Source organism: Pieris brassicae, chromosome 2 (genome assembly GCF_905147105.1).
Source record: "Pieris brassicae chromosome 2, ilPieBrab1.1, whole genome shotgun sequence".
NCBI lineage: Eukaryota > Metazoa > Arthropoda > Insecta > Lepidoptera > Pieridae > Pieris > Pieris brassicae.
Window position 1 is genome coordinate 1,916,204 of NC_059666.1, and position 13,470 is coordinate 1,929,673.

Below are 13,470 nucleotides of genomic sequence, written 5' to 3' on the forward strand. Positions count from 1 at the left end.
ACTTTGATGTAGTACCTGCTACCACCACATACACATAGTATTACAAGATAGTAATTAGTACACAAGAATTAATTAAAGGCAACACACTTGCGAGCCCCCTGGCAATGTGAGTATCTATGGAGTATCACTCATAATCAGGTGAGCCTTCTGCCGTACGCCCTTGTTTTAAAAAACCTATTTTTTTTAAATAAAAAAGGGGTAGCAAACGGGCAGGAGGCTCACCTGATGTTCAATAATAGCGCCGCCCATGGACACTCTCAATGCCAGAGGGCTCGCGAGTACGTCGCCGGCCTTTTAAGAATTAGTACGCTCTTTTCTTGAAGGACCCTAAGAATTGGTTCGGAAATACCTCAGTGGGAAAACCTATATGTTACCTATGACCTTTACGGTTCCGGCTACGATTAAACCAACGTTTAACCCAAAGTTAAAATAACATGTATTAGTATCATTTTGTTCATATAATATCTATAGTGCACCATCAATATAAGTATGCACCTGGTAGATAGTACCATTGACCACAGAGCTGGTGGTTTCCTGGCTCAATGAATAAGTATCGCAATACAGCGAGGAAATGCTGCGTTAAAGGTACACTGCCACAGTACAGGACCAAACTTAACAAATTTGTTTGAATTTTCTTTGTATTCATTTTTATTATTACTATGTAGGTGTCGAAAATTGAAAATTTAATTGTTATGTTTAGTTAAATGAATAAAAGAGTACTAAACTTTTTTACTCTTTAATGTATCTTTAATATTTTATTCCTGTTTAGTTTTGTTTAATAACTGTGTATTACATGTATTTTGCACTACTTGCCTATCTTATTTAATACATTTATTTTTTTCTTTACTCACAGTGGTTGCCTGGAAGAGATCGCTCGTAAGCGATAAGGCCGCCAGTTGCCCTCCTTTTGATTTAATTATGTTATTTTTTATTTTTATTTTGTAGTGTAACGAAGTGTAAATAAATAAATAATATCAGAAAAATATATAATCGGATACAAAGTTTTTTTCCCTATATCCAGTATTACACATTTATATATGTTAATTAATATTAATATACCAGCGATAGGTAACTTTTATCTTTTAAAGGCTTAATAAACTACTGTGATTATATAGTTATTTTCATATAAAAGGTGCCAAATACCAAACATTGTTCATGTTTCATCAATAGAACCTCTAAGTATATATATGATATAAAATTATCAAGTAGTGCGGGTATACCCCAAAGCAGAGCCTACTACTTTATCCCTTGTGCTAACTGTGAACACTCGGCGGGTTACGCCAACTTTTATTTTCGACCACCAACATTTTTAAGTGTTACATATCTTACATACATTTCACAAAGAAATTTTTCTGTTTTATACAATCAATGTTAATAAAAACAAACAATAACAATAAATCAGTGACGCTACAACCTTTTTTAGGTCTGGGCCTCAGATTCTGTATCTGTATCATGATCATTAGCCAGTCTAATAGAAAAGACGATGATAAGCCGGTTTCCTCACAATGTTTTCCTTCACCGTTCCAGCGGATATTAAATGCGCATATAGAAAGAAAATCCATTGGTGAAATTGCTCATAAGCCAAACAATTATCTTTTCTTTATATGAATATGAAAGTATCGTTTAAACGTGAACCCGTGTGTCACTTAACATCAGATGAGCCTCCTGCCCGTTTGCCTCTGTAGCATAAAAAACACATTAATGACATCATTTTATTTAATTCAAAATAATACTTTAATTCTAGATTACTTTTTGTGTTAAACACACACACACACAAATAGAAAGCCCCGTACCCACTAATTAGATAATATTTGCCAACGCAACTTCCATCTACAACTTACATTAGTTAATTACGAAATCTCAGAACAAGAAACTTATTTATATCACGAAAACAAATCTAAGACGAAACTAATTAACTGGTTGGGAACATGGCAGCCTTATTTACGCGATTACTTTAACACAACCACTATTTTCCGAGAATATTGCAGGGAGGCAACATTTTCATAATTAGCTACGACTTTCGGGAAATGCAGCGGGTAATGGAGTTTGTTAAATTTCACCTTTTCAATGTACTTTTAAGTGATGACAGTACGCTGTTTATGGGTCTATCTCGTTTAAATATTATAAAGACAAAAGTGTTTACACAAATACAAATCTTAAGAATAAATTCTAATACTTCAGTCATAATTTCAAAATCCGTCAGCGCGCCACATTACTACACATTGCGTATCATAAATTATATGGTATTTATTTACAAACAATCAAATATACAGTAGGTATTTACAATTTTTCTAACCTACATTAAGTAAAAATAATTTAATATTAATAAAAACAAAATTAAAAAGTACCTTTAACGTTGGAAGCATTTCTTCGCTGTATTGCGATACTTATTCATTGGGCGAGGAAAGCTCCAGTTCTGAGGTCACCGGTACTATCTACCAAGCACCAACTTTAATCTTTAATGAAAACAAAAAAAAAACTAGAATAAATTTTGACAGTATGACAAATTAAGTGTTATTATTAATCTGCATGAAATGGCTTTAAGAAGCGTCGTGTAGTAAAATAATTTGAAACAATCATAGATTTATAAACATATACGTCAGTCACGTGACACAAAATGGTCACAGATTAGTCGTAACTCGTTATGGCGTAGCATGCATTGCGAATAATGTCTGAATGACAATTGACGCACTCAAAACTTGACACGGTATGTCATATGCGGCGCCATCCTACGCGTTTTTGCGGGTCATTAAAATAAATATTTAGTTTGACTTATTAAAAATATTATTTATTAGTTTTTTTAGTATGTCATTAATGAATAACCTGAAATGGTCAGATGCCCAATTTTATTTTCTAATTTATTCCGGTTTTTTTTCGAAAATTCTACTGCTTTTGAAACAAACCCAATCATAATTCTAAATCTGGTAGCACTATAGTAATAAACTAACTCGTATCAATGATTGTTTGCTGTCTATTCCAGGTAAACGTGGTCAACACTCAATAAGCAAAAAAATCACATAATATAATAATACTTCATATTGAAGGCTAGAGAGGCTAAACCATTGCTAAAAGTATATGAAAGCCACGGTAATAAAACTAACTGGATCGTTGCATCCAAACGCGTTCTTCTTAAGCCCCTAAGTCTTAATTTTACGATAGTGACGCCAGTAATTAATTATACGTCGATTGAACACTTGAATAAAACATAATAGAATGCTAAACAAAAACATCTATTCAAACATCAATGCTAGAAGCAACAAAATCAACCCTTCAATGCTGGCTATAAAACTAAAATGCATAAAGAATTAAAGGATCAACTTGGCTCTAACAATACTTGAAAAACTCTACCTGAATATTTTATTTAACCAATCGCACGTCTGAGCGGCCGTCGCCGCGGGAGGAATACATTCAAATTTCGAATTCGAACAGCGAACTTTGAATCTCCCACTCATTCAGGTTCGAGCGCGCGTGGCGGTTGCACGTCGCACTGCACGAATAACGAGTTACGAAGTGAAGTGTTTGTGGCAGTGGTTTAATAAAAAAAATCAATGTGTGCAAATCATGTGTTGGATAAGTGTTTATGAATTGGATTTTGAAACAAGTTAGTATTTTTTTGTTTTTGCTAGTTTTCGCTTGCAGAAATATTGTACATCTTATAACAATTTTAGGAAAACATTTTTTTGTTTATTATTTGCAACGTACACAATTATTAATAAAAATTTGAATTTCTTAAACTACGATTCATGTTTGTGCACCTTCCAAACAGAAACCTAATCAGCATTTGCATTTCCATTATAAGATCTACGATTTAAACACTAGAAAGTACATAGCTAGAGCATTAAAACTGAATATCATAACAAAATGGAAAACACAATTGGGAGTACTCTTAGTTGATCAGGTCTGAGCAAAAATACTGCTTACAAACATAATCGAATTGATCAATAAGTCGAACTAGGGATGGAACCGCTAATTCAATAAACTAATTCTATGATCGTATGTTTATTGTGTTAGTTATATTGCTGACATGTTAACCTAAGTCATCATTTGTGTAATTCCTATCGTTGCTAACGTAGAATTACTATTATTCTACTAACTTTGCTATAAATTCATTTGCTCCGAATATAGTAATGTGTTCTTATACATTTTAATTATTGATGTGTAAGATTTGTAGTAGCTAACATTGCGTCCTTTAAAAAAAATATTTTATATTTATTTCATGCTTTTCGTAGAGATTTTAAGATAAATGTTTATATGTTTTGTGTTCATTTACGGTATATACATTAATCAATATGTTATAGCTTAGTAAAGACATTAATTACGCTTCATTAATTTTGCAATTTTTTATGAGGCTTTAATCCTAAATCTTTCTTATGCGAGAATTCATTTGTTGGATTTTAAATCTATGAAATTGACAGCCGACGTGCCTGACGATTTGCTAGAGTTACCGAAAATCGTATAAATATACATAAATAGATTTTAAAATATTGCTTTTCATGATATTATTTGATATAATATATAAACTTCGTTGGTCTGCCAACAAGCTATTGTGATTATTGGTATGGTATATTTTCTACTATTATTATACTGCTACTATTAATATAATAAATATAAAGGTACACAAAATAAGCAGAATATACGGTTCATAGTTTAATTTTCATACCGCATAAGTAATTTATAAAGACATAGTTATTTGTTATCCGCGGTGTACCGTGAAAAAACTTGAATTACTTAATTTAAATTGTAAGGTCAATCGCATTGTCAGGGAATATATTATTCAAATAAATTAACTTTATCGCGGCGAGTCGACGAAAATAATCCGAACCGAATAAGTAGCGCCATCTATGAGCGATAAAGTGAACTAAATATCCGAAGCTGGTACTAGCTTCGATACGACTTTAAACGCCTATTTTCGATGAATAATATAGATATATTATTAATAATAAATAGTACATTAAATGTGATGAAATTATTTGTATTTTTTATTTATTGATTAATTTATCTATAATTTGTATTTTTGAAATTACAGTAAAAAAGCTTTAGAATAAATTTATAATTAATGTTTCAAAGATCAAAATTATTATAATTCCTTAATAAAAAGAAGATAAATAGTTATTGGGTTGCAAATATTCATTTTAAAGCGTTTTATTTTACTATATTTGAGTTAAACTATTTACTTGTAAAGTAATACCTACTTGTTCAATAATTATGTCTACCTATGTAATCTGTGGACTGCTTTGTTACAGACAATTATTTAAATAATCATGGGTAGACATTAATCGGCTTTTTGCAGCCAGTATATTTTACAATCAGTTGAGATTTATTTCAAATCGTTTCCTTGAATATTATTGATACATAATCTGTAATATGTCATACTGAAAATAGTCATGGTAAGTAATGATTTTATAAATTTATTACTAATAAACAAATATTTATTTAGTATAAATGCATAGACTATAGACCAATAAAACTCTTTAAAACTAACATTATATAAGCCCGCATATGAAAATGTGCCAAATGTGACTATTTCAATAAACGTATCCATACAACTTCCGGTAAAAATAAAATACAACTACGACCCAGAAACCAACAATCGTATCAAATTGTCCCGCCCACAATATTGCATTTTTATGACATGAACCCATGCCATGTTCACTAAGTCCATATATATGTTAAATTGGCAAGGAAAATAATATTTTTTGGAACGATTTTTGTACGGAATTTAAATATAATTTAATATATTTGATATAACTTGTGTTATTGCGTGTTGTTCCCACGATAATGTAAGTACGTGCTCCTATTTCACCATGCATACTGCTGATATAGGACAGATATTTGTTTATTTACTTTTCTTCGTTTATATATATATTATTATTATTATAGTTAATTACGCCATGTGGAATATGACGTAATGGATACAACTCTTTACAATCATTGTGTAAAACCAAAACTTGGCGATTAAAAAGATTGGCGGAGGGTTTATTGCCAGTTCTTCTGTTCCGTGCTACGCCCTTGATTTGAGAACTGGCAGTAAATGTAAAATTAGAAGCATTTTATATGTATTTCTTTATTGACATTCATAAGTGTACATTGTGTTGCCTAAATTAATTCATTATTTGAATTTCAATTTATAGTAGTACCTACTATAATTTTAACAGTAGTTTCACGATTACTACCTGCCGTGCGTATTATATAGAATGTTCATTATATTTTTTGTGACATATATATTATGTATATGTAGGCATGGCACGCCTATATAAAAAAAACACACATTCAAAAGATCTTATGAATCAAATGAATCTTATATATCAACAAAATCATTTTGTATTCACCAAAAATTGATGTTAGTTGTAATAGTTTTATTGCTCTGTTGTCTATTATACTAAGTATATATTTGTTTATTTTTAAAAACTTCATAAAAATATTAACTTGATTAGTTTATGTGTCTCTGACATATTACAGATTATGTATAATAAAAAAGAATATTCAAGGTTACTATTTGAGTAAAAATAGAAACTAATTTTAATAAATGGTATGTATTTAAAATGCGTTAAAGTGGACACTTAAATTAGATAAACCCTGAAGTCGGAGGAGGTAATCTTTCTATATGAACAAAATCTAATTATTTTATATCTTAGTTACATAATAACACAAGATCTCTAGTTAACCTGAGAATGTGTAATATTTGTAGGTCAGGTGAAACTGATATTTCTTGAGAAAGAAAATAATATTGTGTGAGAATTATGGCTATCATTTTCATTAATGGTGACATATTTTTTAAAATAATTTATGGTTTATTCTGTAATGTGATGAAATCTTTATTTATTAAAGTTTAGCACATCATACATAATGCTATCGACAATATATTTTACAAGCAATTATTATATACAAGACAATTATGATATAACAAAAATACAGTAAAAATTGCGGATTAGGTTAGGAACATAGGAACACTTTTTTAACATTGATCAGCCCACTATTGAGTATGTTAATCTCTGTGTTTATTCCATTTTATTCAAGATATTATATAATAATAAATGTAAGTACATGTAAGTACGTATTGGACTTAATATTTAATTTTAATATTAAAATTAAAATATATTGATTGCAGCGGATATGTATTTCTGTGTTATTCTATTCTTTAGCGGTGATGACATATACCCTGTATAGGTATTTCTGGAACTGAATAGTTCCTTGAATTTGTACTAAATAAAATCAATGAATAAATTATTCGTAACAATAATTGATAATTGGTTAAAGATATTAATAATTTATCTGTGTCATGCTCAACAGCCGTCCGACATCTGTCAAACTACCGAATCATAGACAAGTAGACTCAAACGATCGCATTGAACTCTTGACCATAGATACGCTATTCATGTAAAACCTCGATTCATGCGATCTTGATACAAATCAACCTCTGCGTAACCTCGGATTAAGATTTCAAGAGGGATGACCGTTATTGGGTAGGGCTGTCAAAAGTTTTAAAAACAAAATAGTAATCATTATTATACTTTTATGAATTTATTTATGAATACAAGTTTATATCTAAAAAAATAGTTGGTAGTATGCAAGCAAGCGTGAAGCAGCAACAGTGATTTATAAAACCAAAAACTGAAGAAAAACCAATTAAATGCATTATATATGAACGTTTCTTCTTTGTTAAATAGGTGCAATAGTATTGCATCAATGAACTTGCACTTCAAATAAAAAATAAAGGGTTTGTCACAAGAGGCAACCCTAGCCCTGACAATAATTCACGTGAGAAAACCAACAGAATAGCTTCGTTATGAGGTTCGAGGGCTCTCCAGTATTGTGCTGATGTCAGGTCCTTCCCGCCAAAATGCTAATGAGCTCAGCCTATATGGCAACATTGATTTGACGTATAATGTGCATATTAAAAACCAACTTTTGAAAAGGCCTGTAACTGTAAGAGCTTTTGAGATTTTTTTAAATATTTTATTTATTATTTCTTATTATATTAAGTATAGTAATGCCCCCATAACACTAAATTCCTCCCGCTATACGCGGAGTTTTGTTAAATACATAATTGAAATGTTCATGTTAAAGGGTTTTAAACTTAGTAGTCCTACAACACGATCCGAGTCTACCGCGTTATTAGGATATACTGTAGTATTGTCTTTTATTAACATAGCTTTCACACATTTAAAGAAAACACTTTTTTACCGTATTGAAGCTATGTATTATTATAAACTTTTAATTCTTTTACATGATTTTAAATTTTGGTCACGGTGACCACGCACGCTGTAACTCACGCGAAACGTCATCATACAATTATGTAAAATAATTATAAGTTTATAATAATAGATAGCTTCAATCCGGTAAAATCTAAATGGTATTTAATGGTACTTCTAAGTAAAATACATTTTCGTCGACATCTGTTAAGATACAAAGTGTATGGATGTATTTGCCTAAATAAATAATGCCTTTGGAAATATTAAACTTTGAGTTAAATATTGCCAAAATTACAAGTATACTATACACTTTAAAGTAAAAAAAAAACGTTTAGTTACTGAAGTGAATTAAATTTGGTGATGAATTGCCCAGAGCAAAAAATATTTTTCTTAAATCTTTACATACAAAGAAATTTAGTGATTTCGTTAATAAGCCATGGTTGATTGATGCCGCATACTATATTAAATTTTCATATGAACAGTGCTACTGGTTTTATTAGTTAACACACCTTTTGTGCTGTGAACTAGATAGTATTCATGTTTGTTAGTTCTTTATCAAAACAATATACCATATAGGTTTCAAAGGCTCTTTATAAATTGTATACAAAATAACATAAAAGTGCTTTGACAGACAAAGCTGAAAATAATTATGCAAAATAATTTAGGTTCATTACTCTCAGTAAAAGCTAAAAACGTTTTAAATGACAATTAACTTGACAATGTCGCCTTTGACCGTTTGACCTAACGACCTGACTTTCACGTTACACAGTTGTTTATTTTTATATTGTTGTATAAATATACCGTAATAACTGTTAATTATTAGAGAGAAAATTATGAATCGTTGGGACGTAATAATTTTTATATTGCATGCAATATCGCCCGCATTTGTATTTTGGAAAGAATTGTGAACTCTTCATTTTATAAACGTGGTTTCAGTCAATTTACATAAAATCATAATTAACAATTCACCTATGTAATTTAAAATTAATATAATAATAAATAATAAAAGCCTTTCTTGTTGTACATTCTTATACCAGTACATAACAAACTACTAATAAATGAACACTAAAAATAACTATTAAACTAAACTTTTAAATTAATATATTAATATCATAAAAACAGTAAAACCTTTTTAAATCTGAGCCTCTGAGATCAGTATGTATGTTGTCTAATAGGATAATCAGGCTGTGCTTGACACAATCGAATGACTCTTTGGATTTGAGGCATGCCGGTCTCCTCACAATGTCGTCTTTCATCGCACGAGTGTTAATTACGCACATAGAAAGAAAGTCTATTGGTACACAGCCGGAGTTAAAACCTACGACCCCCTACGAGAGCACGCTAAAGCCATCAGGCAAGCGCTGTTCTTATGGAATAGATGTGAATAAATTGCGCCCAAACAAAAAGATGCGGCCGAGGGACTTCATTACAAAACATGTGAGGACTATAACAACAAATAACCATTAAATACCATTTACTCATAATTGTTTATGTGAATTACTCTTCAGTTTGATTTATGATATCAACGAATTTAAAATCCAACTCAATGCAAGCAATTATTGAGATTACGGTCCTTATTTAAATAATCTTTATATAAACAATAAGCATATAATATATTTTTACAGTTCTACGACCCCATCTCAACCGTATGAATAATAATCATATTTTGAATCCAAATGTCTGTCAATCAAAACAATTGAGAACTTAAAACAGCAATCTAAATAAAAAAAAACATTGGACTTCAATCTGTAGAATCGACGTCCCGAGCCGCTAGAAAAGTATCCACTCAAATTGATGTGATAAAAAATAAATTAAAATAACTCGTGAGGCCAGATGATATCGACACTAAGGCATCCATTGTGCCTTCGGATCTAGTAGTCTCTAATTGCGGCGTCTTTGTAATACAAAATGAGGTGTTACTCTTCTATTAAATAATAAGTGCTTCGATTCTTGACGAGAATCGTTACATTCGCTGTCAGATTTTAAATTGGTTGCCGTATCGTTGATTATTTATTTAACATTGTATTTATTTTTACAGATAACGAGGAACGCCGCGCATGGAAAGGTATAAAGGAGGTCCAAATAAAGCGTCACCGTACGCTTCTTGGACAAGTTATACCTGGAGCAAACATGCTAGCCAAAAGCTTTTGCGTAACGCAGACGTAGATACGGCAGAAGATAATGATCTGCATAGTGATATTGATCAATTACAAGCTAATATCATCAATACAGTTATAGCAACAGAGCCGGAAGAAAATGACTTCGAAGAAGTCAGAAACAACGTATGGAGCGACGTTGATGACGAACTTTACATAGCTAATATAATAAAAGAAAGGACTACAAATGAAGTGAAACGCGTCATACGTGATACAAGTTGGAGTGTTAGTGATTACAGTGAGGTTGTGAATAGTGTTAAGTTAGATAAATCCGATATGTGGGACCTGGAGCCCACGGACCTAAAGGAGTGTGATTGTCTTGGACCACCTCCTGAATTCCTGTTGCCTCCTCCGCCTCGGCCGCCTTTCCTACAGGCGGAATACTATTGTGGGGACGATCCGATAGCGGATCTGGAGACCTGCGATACGGAACCAGTAAGTTTATTTTCTTATTTTACGTCCTAATGCTATAACTTTCCTACTCCGCCGCGCTTAAAAGTTATATCTAGGTCTGCTATTTAGACTGTAAGACTCCCTTTGATCCTAAAACAATCTATTTAGAATTACACTAGTAGATTGATGCAATCTATATAGAAACTAGACAAATACAGTATCACATTTTAAATGTTTGTATGAATTTTTGTAAGGTTTTGATTTCGTTCATATTTTGATACCATTGTAAAGAATATTTAACTCAAATCATTTTCCTTATTTATCATAATACACAGTTTAATGTTAAGAAAAGCTAAGGCAAATCTGTAAATATCAAGCTTAATGTGGATTCTAATTGGAATGTCGCTTCATCTAGCAACGATCTGGACAAAGCGTTTGGACGTTTGAGCAAGTGACACGTACTCATTATTTAGATTTTAAATGAGTCACGTTTCAAATTATACTTAGACCGTTTGTGATAAAAGTATTCGTGACATTTAAACTAAAAGTTGAATTTTCTCTTGAGTCATCAGTGTTTCCAAAGTCATTAGTGCACTATGCCATTTACGACTATCCGAAAATCTTACTTCAGTAGTTAATATCTGACATTAGAAATATTAAAAATCATATTTTTAGTCGCTAATTCCAGAATAAATGAGCTTTTACATTATAAAATAGGTTCATTATTAAGAATACGTATCAAAACATATATTTGAGAAATGTATAGGCTTAGTAGTTCCTTATTGGACAGTACCAATACTACTTCTTTCAGAATTTCAATTTCACTAAATTGTATATTTATTTCCTTTCCGCAATTCTATATTTTATGTTACATCTCGTACCTCTAAAATGGTTAGTAGTTCTTTTAAATTGTTCAACTGCAATCAAATTTTGCCTACCTCACTTGATACGTTCACTTTAAATTCATTATCTGTAGCATCTTCAACAGCCGTCACTTAAGCACGATAAAACTTTTTATTAATAGGTGTTTTTGATAAACCGTAGTTTGTTTTTACGTTTAAATCAGATAACGGTTATTGTTTAATGCCGTTTCGAAATGCTTCCTTTCTCCTATTGTCCCTTACTATACAGTGACGTATCGCTCCATCTTATCTCTTCCATGTTTTGTCCTAGAATGGTAATGAATAAGCGGTTTCGAGTAACTAAGTAAATATTTAGTATAATGCACTTAATGAAGGCGCGGCTACAATACATTTTATCTTAAGATCTCAAAGTTTTTTACGATGTCTATAAAGCTTTCCTTTAAGTTGGATTAAATGTGTGTAGAGTACGGATGCCGCTTATTACACTCGCATTCCCAACGAACCTAATAAAACGATTATATTATTTGAGGCAATTTTAAGACGACGCTCAGTTTTTTTATTTACACATTACAATGTTTGGCAGATGTTAAAAAATATGTATATGTCAATAACGTTTTTCATAAAATTGATCATTATAATAATAATACATACATACTATTTTCTTTCCATCAAATTGTGTTTATACTATGACGCTCGTGAAATGAATGAAAACTTCGTGATCAGAATGCCTTAGACCCAAAAGCTCCTATTGCAGTATGATGTATATGTATGAGAGAAATATTAAGAAAAATAATTATCATTAATCAGATACATAAATCTAAAGCGAATACTGACCACATGGAAGGAATTTATTATTCTATTAAGAAAACTAATATGTACTTTTTCTTTCCAACACACAATATATATATATTTCCAACATTCTTAACCGACATAGTAATAATAATAAATAAAAAATTTAAACAAATTTAAAAAGTTGGTCTCTGTGGCTTGTATTAGATGTATAGGTGCGACTGAATGATTGACAAATATCTTAAATATAAATCGAGATAAAAAAAATCATATCCGTCTGTTAGCTAAATTATTCCCGCTCATATCACCGCGCTCTAGTAGTCGAAATGTACTTTCTATTTGGAGTTATGGAAGTCTGAGGTAACGGTTTATTGCTCAGATTTCGTAAGTACACGAAATGCTAACATTGATACAGTATGTTTACTTACTTCATTCTCGCCCTAAAACCTGGCATTAAGAACAGTAATCTTAGAATTAGAGACAGCGTTAGTCATCATTTTTTGGGTACTTCTAAATCAACCATCAATTTCATGATGAAGCTATATTTAGTAACCTATACATACTTATAGTATGCAGCGCAGTGTTGGCCTAGTGGTTTCAGCGTGCGACTCTCGTCCCTGAAGTCGCAGGTTCGATCCCCGGTTGTGCACCAATGGACTCTATGTACGCAAACAGAACACAACAGTGACGGAACACATCGTGAGGAAAAAAGCTAGCATTAGATCCGAAAAGTAGACGCCGTGTCAGGCACAGGAGGCTGATCACCTACTCACCTATTAGATTGAAACATCATGAAACAAATACAGAAACCTAAGGCCCACACGGTATATTTATTTAAAGTGATTCAATTATATCAAATAGCAATTAATTCAGATTTACATATTTTCGCGTAGCGTGTGAACTGAAATTCATTTAAATTAATACAACATTAACTGAATCAAAGCGAGCTGGTTTAAAACTCCTTCAAAAATAACGAAGACATCGTTTAAACTACCTTTTAAACAAAAAACTTAAACAAAACCCGTCAATCCGATTAGGACCTACGATACACGTCAAACTTGTAACCCTTTTTTGCGT

The 13,470-nt window shown here is 31.4% G+C and overlaps 1 protein-coding gene across 2 annotated transcripts in view; it reads left to right on the forward strand.

The window, feature by feature from the left end:
• Positions 1 to 13,470, forward strand: part of LOC123720346 — a 112,019-nt gene that overhangs the window by 72,085 nt on the left and 26,464 nt on the right. The window contains exons 1-2 of one of the 2 annotated variants that reach the window (XM_045676909.1): positions 3,468 to 3,601; positions 10,231 to 10,783. In XM_045676909.1, coding sequence (XP_045532865.1) covers positions 10,250 to 10,783 — 534 coding nt within the window. In that variant the 5' untranslated portion in view covers positions 3,468 to 3,601; positions 10,231 to 10,249. Of the gene's footprint in view, positions 1 to 3,467; positions 3,602 to 10,230; positions 10,784 to 13,470 lie in introns of those variants that run through there. The other variant, XM_045676910.1, reaches the window with a different exon arrangement.